Source organism: Suricata suricatta, chromosome 8 (assembly GCF_006229205.1).
Source record: "Suricata suricatta isolate VVHF042 chromosome 8, meerkat_22Aug2017_6uvM2_HiC, whole genome shotgun sequence".
Taxonomy (NCBI): domain Eukaryota; kingdom Metazoa; phylum Chordata; class Mammalia; order Carnivora; family Herpestidae; genus Suricata; species Suricata suricatta.
In genome coordinates, this window is record NC_043707.1 from 34,653,093 (window position 1) to 34,665,657 (window position 12,565).

The 12,565-nt window shown below is 47.0% G+C and overlaps 1 protein-coding gene and 1 long non-coding RNA gene across 8 annotated transcripts in view; one reads left to right on the plus strand and one right to left on the minus strand.

The window, feature by feature from the left end:
• WIPI2 (WD repeat domain, phosphoinositide interacting 2) overlaps positions 1 to 2,261 on the minus strand; it is a 42,987-nt gene extending 40,726 nt beyond the window's left edge. For 2 of the 5 annotated variants that reach the window (XM_029946068.1, XM_029946067.1), the window contains exon 1: positions 1,985 to 2,261. In XM_029946068.1, coding sequence (XP_029801928.1) covers positions 1,985 to 2,058 — 74 coding nt within the window. In that variant the 5' untranslated portion in view covers positions 2,059 to 2,261. The remainder of the gene's footprint in view (positions 1 to 1,984) is intronic. The other 3 variants (XM_029946069.1, XM_029946071.1, XM_029946070.1) reach the window with 3 other exon arrangements.
• LOC115297897 overlaps positions 1,205 to 12,565 on the plus strand; it is a 17,031-nt gene continuing 5,670 nt past the window's right edge. Inside the window, exons 1-5 of one of the 3 annotated variants that reach the window (XR_003911514.1) lie at positions 1,205 to 1,399; positions 1,487 to 1,547; positions 1,661 to 1,729; positions 2,774 to 2,901; positions 4,635 to 4,811. This is a non-coding gene — a long non-coding RNA (uncharacterized LOC115297897). Of the gene's footprint in view, positions 1,400 to 1,486; positions 1,730 to 2,773; positions 2,902 to 4,634; positions 4,812 to 9,758; positions 9,873 to 12,565 lie in introns of those variants that run through there. The other 2 variants (XR_003911513.1, XR_003911512.1) reach the window with 2 other exon arrangements.

Here is a 12,565-nt window from a genome sequence, read left to right on the forward strand (position 1 = left end):
ACACACGTATTCTATTAAGTGAAATGGCTTCCAGATTTTCTCACTGAACACGGTGAATGTGGATCCTAGACCAACAACGTTTGTCTTGTGAAAAACTGTGTTCCTCTATTAAAATAAATTCTGGAGCCGGGTAAAGGAGGCCTTTCCTCATAAACTTGTCCGTTTCTTCAAGACAAATTACAGGCATTACACCAATGATTAAATCCTATCTCACGATTTGAATGAACAATTTACGTTCATACTATACCCAGGTTTCTGGCAAATCCAAATTATGACACAGAAGTCCCCAGAACTTCAGGCCTCACTGAGGAGTGGGGAAGCACATGATATCCAAGTGCAGAAAGGTGTAACTTCAGGCCAAATTGACATTTTCTCTTACATACGTAATTGAAATAACAGTCAAAGAGACTATATTCTCACCTTTGATTTCCTTTCAACATAAATGATGAATAGTGAAAAACTGGGGGGGGAGGGGGCAGGGAGGAAATGTTTTGGAAATACTCTAACTTACACAAGACCTAAAAACTCAGAGAGCTATCTTTCTTACTGATCTCAAAATACTAAGGGCTTAAAAAACCAAATCAGGGTTTGAAATGTTCTGTGTGCTTCCTGGATTCACGTAATAGAGTCTACCCCAATCACAACTAAGACTGGGAAAAGGTTACCCACAATCTTTTGTTGGACTGTTTTTTAATCACATGTAAGACTATGTATCTGGTACTTTTAATCTTCAAAGACACCTATGGTATGATTTCTAAATTCATGGTCCCCCAAATCCTACCTCGTAGGCAGAAAAGGCAAGGGCAGTGTGGGAAGGGCAGTGGCGGAGACTCCGTCCTGCCCCCACTCCACCAGTAACCAACTCTAAGACCCACGCACAGCTCTGAACCTTTGTTAACCTCAGTTTCCTCATCTGCGCTTGGGAAAAGGTGATCCACTTCCTTCCAACCCCACTGCAGTCCCACTGCTGGGCCACTGCACTGACCTCCCAATTCTGGGAGGGTGCTGAGTACCCGCTGCGTGCCGACTTGATGCTTGCCGTTCCACAATTAACTTTTCATTAGAAACAAAAAATCTCATCTTCTGACTTTGCTGACTCCCCTCAGCCAGTTACAACCCGACCAACTACTTAGGAAGAAGCCATTGACCCATTCCTCCTCACTTACATCACTTCCTCTTACTCACTTCCCAAGATGGCTCTCCTCCCTTCCACAGCTCCTTCCTTCTCCAGAAACTTCATCTAGTAACTATCCTCACAGGTCACCGAGACAGACTCTGAGGAATCAGCTTCACACCCTCAGGCGTTGGGACAAACGGCGTTCCATTCTATGGGCCGGCATCAATGGGCCTTCCATCCCCTAAGGATGGCCCCATTCCCTGAACCACCAAGATTCCTCAGGTGTTTCTCTTCATATCCCCCTCTGACTCAGTTTCTCCCCGGATCAGAGGCCAGGATTATCGCTAAATCTGTTTCTTGCTCGGGCAGGACATCAAAGTTACCTAGAAAAAAGACCAGCGAGACAAGAAGAAAGAAAAAGGAAGGAAAGGTACCCTTGGATGATGAGACAAGGAGAAGGGCCCGAAGAGGGGTAAGAGTTGGGGAGGGCCAAGGAAGAAGGACAGGCGGGATTGAGGAAGAAACCCCCACTCCCCGCTCCAGAAGCGGCTGAGACAACAGGTCAAGTCACAAAGTTCTGCTCCAACTTTGTGAGAAGGGAAGTCCCAAAAGGTAAAGTAACCTATCCGTCGGTGGGTGAAAAGCCTCCTTATCTCCATCACTCTCCCCGCCCAGGGACTGCGGCTCCAGCGCAGCGCCCGGAGGGTCCCCGAGGACAACGCCCCTCCCTCCACGCTCCAGGCCCGCCCCTCGGGGACGCCCCCGCCCGCCCCGGCCTCCACCCCTAACCTCCAGGCCGAATCTCCGGGCCCGGCCACGGGCTCCCGCCCGCCCCGGCTCCGGGCCCCGACCCCCGCCCGGCCTTACGTGTTGTCTTGGTTGAAGTTGGCGAAGAGCAGCTGGCCGGCGCCGGCCTCGCCACTCTGACTCGCCAGGTTCATGGTGGGCGCGCGGCGGGCGGGCGGGAGGGTGGCCCCGGCCGAGGGCTCGCGCGCGGGAGGGCGAGTCGGGTGCGCTCAGGGTCGGCGCCCGGCCCCGCTCACCGCCTCGCTGGCTGCAGCTGGCTGCCCGGGGATCAACCGTCGCCTCATCCCGTGCCCGCTCTTGTTTATGCTCCGGAGCCGGGACGCCCTGCGCGCCTGCGCGGCCCCGCCTCCTCGGCGCACGGCCTCTCAGGGAGCAGGCGTATTGCGGAGGTCCCGCCCCTTCCCCTCTGGTGGCGGCTGGGGTTCCGGTCGAACACGCGCACGCGTAGGGACGCGCGGGGGCGCGCCGGGCAGGGCACGCTGGCGCCCGAGGACGGCGCATGCGCAATGGGAAAGTAAGCGCTGGGTACACCCCCATCATTCTAACGATTTAAGCATCCGCTGTGTGCCTGTCCTTGTGCTAAGTATGTATGTACAGCATCCTATTTGATGCTTATAGCAGGCCTACCTAGAGATTATTGCGTTCCCGTTTTACAGATTTGAAGACTGAGGTTTACAAATATTAGTCTGTTTGCCAAGTGTTCAGTCTAAGAACTGTGACCCCATTCTTTCCCTAAGGCCCACGCTTTCTGGGTCCATGGCGGAGGATTCCACCTTACATTTGTTCACAGATTTAATACTATTTACAAAACACCTTCCATGTAAGCGCAATAGGCCTCTCTCCCCACAGAGAAGTTACAGTGAGGGAGACACTGAAACACGATTACAAGCCGGAGTACAAGAGAGCACCTAATGAGGTCATTCAACCTAGACTCAAGGGACAGGGACTGTGCAGTCAGAGAAGGCTTCCTGGAGGAGGTAAGGCCTGAAGTTTGAATAGTAGTAATCTATGGAAGCATTCTGTATGGCAAAGGTGAGAGTGTGTCGGGGAACGCTCTGCTCAGTGCGGCTGAGCTTAGAGTGGGGTGATGGACACAAGACAGATGGGGCTTGTGAAATTGGAAGTGGCCAAATTAAGCCGAGTGTTGTTAAAATACATTAAGCAAGAGCCTGAATATTATCAGAACAAGGGGCTGCCTTTGAAAATACTTAGGCAGGAGAATGGCACAATTAAATTTGTGGCAGGGAAGTTAATTTTAGCCCAGAGTCAAGAATGCGTTGAAAATCATTGAGAAAAGAATGGTCTTTTCCATTAAAGGTGCTGGCTCTCCTACCTCACACCAAACTCAAAAACTCATTTGAGGAGGATTTGTAGACATACCTAGGAAAGGCAAAACAATAAAGCTTCTAGAAGAAAACATAGGAGAATGCCATCATGACTTTGGAGTAAATCGAGTCTCATAAGCAAGTACTTTAAAAAAATACTAACCACAACATAAAACATTCATCTGCATCGAAATTAAGAACAACTGCTCAGAGCGCCTGGGTGGCTGTCGGTTAAGTGCCCCCTCTTGGTTTCAGCTCAGGTGACGTTAGTGAGATCGTAAGCCCTGCTTGAGGTTCTCCCCCCATTTTCCCTCCAGCTCTCTCCCTGTCTCTCTCAAAAATAAACAAACTTAAAAAAAAAAGAACTCATCAAGAAGGTAAGCCTCAGAATGGGCTTGCAATACATAATTTTTAAAGGAATGAATGTGCTTTTTTATTTCCTAATTTTTAAAATGGGACCATTCTGGGGCGCCTGGGTGGCTCAGTCGGTTAAGCCTCGACTTCAGCTCAGGTCAGATCTCACGTTCGTGGGTTCCAGCCTCGCGTCGGGCTCTGTGCTGACAGCTAGCTCAGAGCCTGGAGCCTGCTTCCGGTTCTGTGTCTCCTTCTCTCTCTGCCCCTCCCCCTCTCATGCTCTGTCTCTGTATCAAAAATAAATAAAACATTAAAAAAATTAAAAAAAAATAAAATGAGACCATTCTGTATTTCAGTCACAGCCTTTACTCGCAGGTGACTTCTTCATTGGGGACCAGTTCCCTGTTAAATAGTGAACTCTTGTTCCAGAAGGCAGTTGGCTTTTCATCCTTCTTTTGGCCTAGATAACATCCCAGGACAAATCCCACAGGTACACGTATGTACCCAGTGGTCACGAATGATCAATTACGTTCAGCATGAATGCGGCGGCCTTGGTGCCAAAAACGACCCCAAGGCCAAGGGCAGCAGCGAAGCCAGCCCTGCCATACATATTTTTGGCAAAGGACTTCTTTCCAGAATGTTAAAAGAATTTCTACAAATCAGTAAGGAAAATACCAACTCGTTTTTGGGTACTTGAACACGGGCACTTTACAAGATATCACAATGGCTAATGAGCACCCAAGAAGGGTGATCATCATTAATACTCATCAATAAAATGCAAATTATGAGCAAAGGAGATTCTACAAGCATCCACCTGTTAAAATCAAATACAAATGGAGACCGGACTTGAAAATTCCCTGAGTAGACAAAACTGGTTTTGTCCTACATGCAAAGCTTAAGTTAGCTTATTTTGCAAGACAAGCAAAGGCTAACTTGATCTTGCTGGTGCCTCTGAAAATCATAAACAAAACCAACGTACTTCCCCAAAATTGATGTGAGGTCACCGTTTAACCAATTTCCTTTCATTTCAGAAAATTCTCATGGCATAACCAATCTCTGTAAAGAGTAAATACTCACTTCTTCCACACTCCAGAAGGTGCTGGATGACAGTATACCTGCAAGCCTCATTTCGCTTTCTGTTTTGAGTGTTCCTTGTTTGCAAACGGTCTTTTTGTTGGGTGTGCAATAAACTTCTAATTACTACTTCAGTGATTTGTTGATTTCCTTTTATGTTTTAAGTGTATTTGTTTTTGAGAGGGAGAGAGAGACAGAGTGCAAGCAGGGGAGGGGATGAGAGAGAGGGAGACACAGAATCCGAAGCAGGCTCCCGGCTCCGAGCTGTCAGCACAGAGCCCAAAGCAGGGCTGGAACTCACAGACTGCAAGATCATGGACCTGAGCAGAAGTCAGATGCTTCACCGACTGAGCCCCCCCAGGTGCCTCGAATTAATTTTTTTGTTCTGAACCTTTGACATACCACGTTGGCTCACGTTAAAGCAATTGACAATGCGAAATGTATAACCACAGAGAAACTGGAACTCCATACACGGTGAGTAGAAGTCTAAACTGCTAGACTCAGGGCTCCTGGCTGGCTCAGGGGGCAGAGCAGGTGACTGTTGATCTTGGGGCTGTAAGTTCGAGCCCCACGTTGACTATAGAGACCACTTAATTCTAAGATCTTTTTAAAAAATAAATTTAGGGGCGCCTGGGTGGCTCAGTCGGTTAAGCCTCCGACTTCGGCTCAGGTCAGATCTCACGTTCGTGGGTTCAAGCCCCGCATCAGGCTCTGTGCTGACACCTAGCTCAAAGCCTGGAGCCTGTTTCGGATCCTGTGTCTCCTTCTCTCTCTGCCCCTCCCCCTCTCATGCTCTGTCTCTCTCTGTATCAAAAATAAATAAAACACTAAAAAAAAATAAAAAAAAATAAATTTAGAATCACTTGGGAAAACTGACAGCATTTACTAAAGTTAAACATACATATTTGCTATGACTCAGCTAGTGTACTTCTAGATATATATACTCAGGGGTAACTGGTGCATATTTTCCCCAAAAGACAGGGGATATAGGAATGCTGAGAGCTGCTTTACTCGTAATAATCCCCAACTGGAAGTAACCCAAAAGTTCATCTACAGCAGAATGAATAAGTACATTGTACATTCATACAGAAGAATACTACAGAGCAATTAAAAGGCCAGACACACACGAGTGAATCTCACAGATACAATAATGAGTGAAAAAAGCCAGATACAAAAGAATATATGAGGCATCTTAGTGGCTCAGTCAGTTAAGCATCTGACTCTTAATATCGCCTTCGGCCTTGATCTCACGTTCTTAGGATTGAGCCCACATCAGGCTTCACGCTGACAGCATAGAGCCTGCTTGGGAGTCTCTCTCCTTCTCTCTCTCTGTCTCTTCCCCTCCCCTGCATGTGCTGTATCTCTCAGAGTAAATAAATAAACTTAAAAAAAAAAGGAGGGGGGGCACCTGGGTGGCTCAGTTGATTAAGTGTCCCACTTCAGTTCAAGTCATGATCTCACGGTTTGTGTGTTCGAGTCCCACGTCAGGCTCAATGCTGACAGCTCAGAGCCTGGTGCCAGCTTCGGATTCTGTGTCTCCCTCTTCTCTTTGCCCCTCCCCCACTTGCATTCTCTCTCAAAAATAAACATTTAAAAAGATATTTATAAGTCCCTTTATATGAAGTCAAAAATAGGCAGAATAGTAGTTACCTCTTGTGGGGGATTGGCTGGGAGGGGACATGAGGAGAACCAGGTGGAATGCTGGAGCTGCCCCATGTCTCGATTTCAGTGGTTGGCCACATGGGCATATACGTATGTAAACATATAAACATATGTATGTGAATGCCTGCATCGCCAATCACAATCACCAGAAGTCAAGATGCAACACAGGGGCAATGCCTTTAGTGATGTATCCATCAGCGGGCAGCACAGTTTCCTGTGAACCATTATTTTTGAACAAAGGCACAGAAAGAGGAGAACTGGGTTCTAGACACAGTTCTTGGCTTCAATTGGAAAACCCATCCAATTCCCCCTCATTCATCACAATCTATTATTCCATCCAGGATAGTAAGGTCTTCTCTCTGTTGGTTCCAGCAAATGAAGATTTTCAAATGGCCAGGGTATAGATTCAGTTTCTGATCTATCTGAACCACAGTCACTTCCCTGGGGTAATAGGGGTCCTCTTGGTACTAGAACCTTGAAATCCAGTGGACCCAAGGGTGTGCGGATGGAAACAAAAGCATCTTAAGTGGATTATTCTTTGTAAGATGCAAGGAGGCACGGCCACCTCTGCTCTCAGCCTGCAGGCCTATATTGCATATTGTAGAGCGGCACGCCAACCTCACACACAAGGTGTGGCCTCAGCTGGCATCACAACTAAATCCTCAGTAGGCCGTTCTGCCATCTCTCTGGGTAATAGGGCACATGATAAGGATGGTGAATTCCAAGAGCATGAGCCCATTGTCAAAGCTTCCTTCACCTCAATGTAAATTTCTTGGTCAGAAGAGATGTGGCACAAACACCTGGATAACCCTAGTAAAAACGGCCATCTCCATACTTTCTCATATTCCCCGTCCCTTTCCTTGCTCTGTTGCTCTCTAGTACTTATCACTTTCCAATGGACCACAGAGTGACCCCTCATGACCAGGACATAGTCCCCACAAAGGGAGGGTTTTTGTCCATCTTGTTCACTCTGTTCCCATCACCTTGAATGCTAGAACTTAGTCCCTGAACAACTCAACTGCGGGCTTCCATTCCTGGGGGACCAGAATGGGCTGGCGCTCAGGGCTGCTGCTCCCCACCCTTCAGATTTTTGATCTGCTCTACGATCTGGGAGGTACTGGGAACCACAAACATGTGCTGGGGGGAGGCTGGGGTTGGGCAGAAGAGCTTGACCTGCGTGTGACTCAGAAATGCACCCTCGTGTCCCAGCTCACCTGGGGACGTCATGAGCTGAAGTTCTGAGGGCAGATAGAGCAGGAGGGATGCTCTCCTGCGCTTCCATCATCCCTTCAGGGGCCTCCAGCTAACTGGCCTGATGCCAAGCCCTTAAAGGAGAGCTTCTCTGCCTCCTCTCCATCTTAGAACAGAACCATCACCTGCCAGTGCTCAAAAAACTCCTCAAGTATGGTTCTTATGTGCGACATTCAGAGATGAGCAATCCTCCCACAGGCGAGTTCCTAAATAAACCCGTGGGTTAAACGGCTGGCATGGGGGAGGGAGGGAAGGGCTGAGTGAAAGGGTGATGGAGCACACCTCTCGTGAGGTGAGGCAGCGGGAGAGAGGTCAGGATGTGCATCATGCTGAAATCACACAGGCGTACTGAGCACAGACCTTGATTCAGGTCCTCATGAAGTGTGCCTCATCAGGTGAGCCACAGAACCGCTCTGAGCATCTGTTTCCTCAACACTAACAAAAGCTGGAATAATCCACCCCTCAAGAAGGCTGTGGGGACTGAATGGATGAGAAGGAAGCCTTTCCAGAAGTGTGGAGCAAGACTCTCTGAAAATCATTCCTCCGTAAAAGTGAGGAGGACACTGACAAAGATGATCAAAATCAACCTTCTCAGAACTCTGGAAATTGACAGCAAAAGGCTTGCAACCATCTAAGAATCATCTGTTCAATCAAAACAGCCAGGTCTCAGTAAAAGCAGTGAGATGTGTGGCTTTTTGATTTTCCCTCATCTCCTCTCTCTATCCAAGAGCCAGGATAGCCTTGAAAATCAGCAGCCTTACGACTGTGGGTGTAAACACAACAGCCAAGCAGTCACTGGAGGGGGCCAGAAAGGGCTTGGAACTCCCCAAAAAGCCCATCTCCAGAGAACGGTCACTATTTGAACTGCCTGGTAGTTTGCTGAAAAACTCCCTTTCAAAACTTTATTCAGCCCAAGAGTTTGCCAGCCTCATCCCCAAGCCATTTGTCCAAAACAATCATTGGCAATTGTTCAGTACTACAACTGCCTGAGGTTACCAGTTAAGGCTAACAAGAGGCTAACTAAAACCAAAACGAAAACACCCAAAAAACAAATCCTTGAAAGGACTATCTGGGGAATGAGATGTCCTTAGGAAGCTTTGAAATGCTCCTGGGATATTCCTGAGAATCCACAAAAAACGATGAGACACACATAGGGAAAGGATGGGCCCCAAACAGAGAAAAGTTATTGCCTCTGAAGGGACTCAGAGGGTAGATTTACTGGACAAAGATTTGAAAGCATCTATTACAATAAATTTAAAAAACCAAAAGAAACCATAGTTAAAGAATTATGAGATGGGTCTGATGACACTGTCTCACCAAAGAGAGAATCTCAATAAAGAGACAGAAATCATAGAAATAATCTAATAGCCGATCTGTTCAGAAAATACCAGAGGCTATTGGGCTGAAATAAAGCCATGGAGGACAGTAACTCAAAACCACATGAAGAAATAAAGAGCCCACATAAAGCTACAATGTAGGTAAATACAGAGATAATCTAAATGCATTGTTCCAGTAACTCTTTTCTTCTATTTGACTTGAAAAACAATGGCACAAGAAGAATTATAAACCTGTGTTGATGGACTTCAACTGAATAAAGATGCCTGAAGATGACAATTATAGTACAAAGGTCTTCAATTTCTTTTATCAATGTTCTATAGTTTCCCATATATAGATTTTGCAGTTCATTGGTTAAATTCATTCCTTAGTTTATTCTTTTTTTTTTAAATTTTTTTTAATGCTTTTTATTTATTTTTGAGAGACAGAGAGAGACAGCTGGAGCAGGGGAGGGTCAGAGAGAGAGGGAGATACAGAATCTGAAACAGGCTCCAGGCTCTGAGCTAGCTGTCAGCACAGAGCCCGACGCGGGGCTCGAACCCACGAACCGTGAGATCATGACCCGAGCCGAAGCCGGACGCTTAACTGACTGAGCCACCCAGGCGCCCCCAGTTTATTCTTTTTGATGCAAGCATAAATGGAATTTTTTTGTTTCATTTCAGATTGCTCATTGCTAGCATATAAAAACTCTGGATTTTTCACATATTGTTCTTGTATTACCTCAATAGTTTTGTTTCAGCAGATTCCTTACAACTTTCTGTATACTGTAGCATATTATCCGAGAACGTTTTTCTTTCTGATACGGAGGCCTTTTATTTCTTTCACCTGGCCAGTTGTCCTAGCCAAAACCTGTAGCAGAGCGCTGAAGAACCGTGACAAGAGCGGGCATCTTTGTATATTCCTGATCCTGGAGAGAAAGCGTTACATCTTCTACCACTAAAATTGAGGTTAGTTCATGAGTTTTTTTGTAGATGCTCTTTATCGTGTGGACGAAATTTCCTTCAATTCCTAGCGGTTGAGTTTATCATGAAAGGTGGTTGAATTTTGTCAAAAGCATTTCTGCAGCTTTAGGATGATTATGTGGTTTGTCTTCTTTATTCTATTAACATGGTATATTACATTGATCAGTGATCTTTTTCCTTTCTTCCTTTCTCCCTTCTTCCTTCCTTCCTTCTGTCCTCTCTCTTTCTTTCTGAGAGAGAGAGAGAAAGAGAAAGAGAGCATGTGTGCACAAGAGGAGGAGGGGGCAGAGGGAGAGAGAGAGAATCTTAAGCAGACTCCTCGTAAAGCCACCCAGGAGTCCTGACCAAATGGAATTTATCCCTGGAATGCAACATAAGAAAACTAATCAGGGACACATGGGTAGCTCAGTCAGTTAAGCACTTGACTCTTGATTTGAGCTCAGGTCATGATTTCATGAGTTGGGCTCAGAGCTGGGTGTGTAGCCTGCTTGAGATTCTCTCTCTCTCTCTCTCTCTCTCTCTCTCTCACCCTCTCTCCCTCTCCTATTTGAACTCTCTCTCGCACTCTCTCTCTCTCCAAAATAAAAAAATTATTTTAAGTTCCATTTGGTCATGGTATATAATTCTTTTAATCTGCTGTCAGATGCACTTTGCTAGTATTGTTCTCTTTCTTCTGAGAATTTTATATCAGGAATATTTTTCTGTAGGGTTTTCTCTTCTTTTGGTATTTTTCTCTGGCTTTGCTATAAGATAATGCTGGCCTCATAAAATGAGTTAGTATATGTTCCCTCCTTTTCTATTTTCAAAGAGTTTGAGAAGAATTGTTAATCTGTCGGTCAATGTTTGGTAGAAGTTTCCAGTGAAGCCTGTGTATAGGTCATGCTATCCTGTTTCTTTTCATGTCTCATAATTTTTCTTGAAAACTAGACATTTTAAATAATATACTGTAGTAACTTTGGATACTGGTCCTCTGCTCCTGCCTGAGGGGTTGTTATCATTGTTGTTGGCTTGGTAATTTGTTTATTTGTGCAGTGACTTGGTTGAACCAATTCTGAGGAGTCAGTCCCACCCCTCCATCCCTCAACCCCTCAGTATGCAATTTCTGATATCACCACTCCAATTTTGTTCCTCTTATTTTTGCCATAAAAATTTTTTTAAGCATTTATTCATTTTTCAGAGACAGAGAGAGACCGAGTGCAACCAGAAAAGGGGCAGAGAGAGAGGGAGACACAGAATCCAAAGCAGGCTCCAGGCTCTGAGCTGTCAGCACAGAGCCCGATGTGGGGTCCGAACCCACAAACCGTGAGATCATGACCTGAGCTGAAGTCAGATGCTTAACCCACTGAGCCACCCAGGCACCCCTTATTTTTGCTTTTTAACTTACCTACCTAGGGACGGCCCTGGGTCAAAGGCTCTGTGTAAGACCCTAGGCCAGTTAGATTTTTTACCTGCTACTGTTGTACGTGTGGCGTAGAAGTCACTATCACAGTTCAGAGAGTTTATTTGTTTCTGCCTTCTGTTCAGCTGGAAACTAGTAGCTCAGAGTTCTCTCTCTGGTCTCTCCCAATGGGGTGGAGCCCTGGGCGTGCACACCATCCTCCAGATGGCCACGGTTGACTCGGATGGCATTTTATTAAAAAAAAATTTTTAAGCATTTATTTATTTTTGAGAGACAGTGTGATCAGGGGAGGGGTAGAGAGAGAGAGAGAGAGGAAGACACAGAATCTGAAGCTGGCTCCAGGGGCTTGAACTCATGAACCGTGACATCATGACCTGAGCTGAAGTTGGACGCTTAATCGACTGAGCCACCCAGGCGCCCCTTGGATGGCATTTTAAACCCTGTGGCTGGCTAGGAGCTCCCACTGAGGAAGAGTAGCTACTGTTCAGTATATGTGAGTCTGAAGTTCTGCTAAGTACCTTGTGCCAACGAGCTTTCCACCTGCCTCACCGGAAGCTGGGTATGGCCTGGGGACAAGTTTACCCCGGGTGCTGTTCTAAATTCCTTGGAGTGAGTGCAGCCCTCCTGACTCCCAGAGCTGTCCACCATGGCGGGGGGGGGGGGGGGGGGGGGAATCTTCCAGATCTTCCTTCAGGCTTGGAGTTTTCAAGTCCGGATTCTGCATGAAGCCAGTCTTCTACAGCACAGCTGCCCAGCAACTAGCCCCGGAGCCTGCCACTTCCTCTGGGCAGGACCCTGGCCACTTCCCCTGAGCTGGGGTGTGGGAGCGATGCTCATGCTCTATAAGTGGGCAGTGGGGTGGAGCGGGGGCGGGGGGGGGGTGGACCTCATCTCCATGGCTGGCACCCCTGGGAGTGCAGAGTGGGCTGAGACGGGGGCGACTGGGGCCCCAGGATTCTCGTCTGTGCCCCAGAGTGAGGGCTGGGTGAGGCAGGGGATGGAGACTCCAGGCCAGTCACATGGCCCGGACCAGAGTTTCTGCATTGCTGTTGGGTTGGACAGTGACTCTGGAGCCCTGGGACTGAACTGGGGGGAGAGGGACCCCTTTGGCTGCACCAGCCCTGGGAGGGGCTTCTGGAACTCTGTGGCTCAAGGGTGGGTAAGCCAGGGGGTGTGGCTTTTACAGAGATTTAAAAGATTTTCCTGAATGAAAGTTTCTCTATTTGCCATGTGCCCTTACATTTCTAGAGGCTTTGTTTTTTTTTAATTTTTTTTTTTT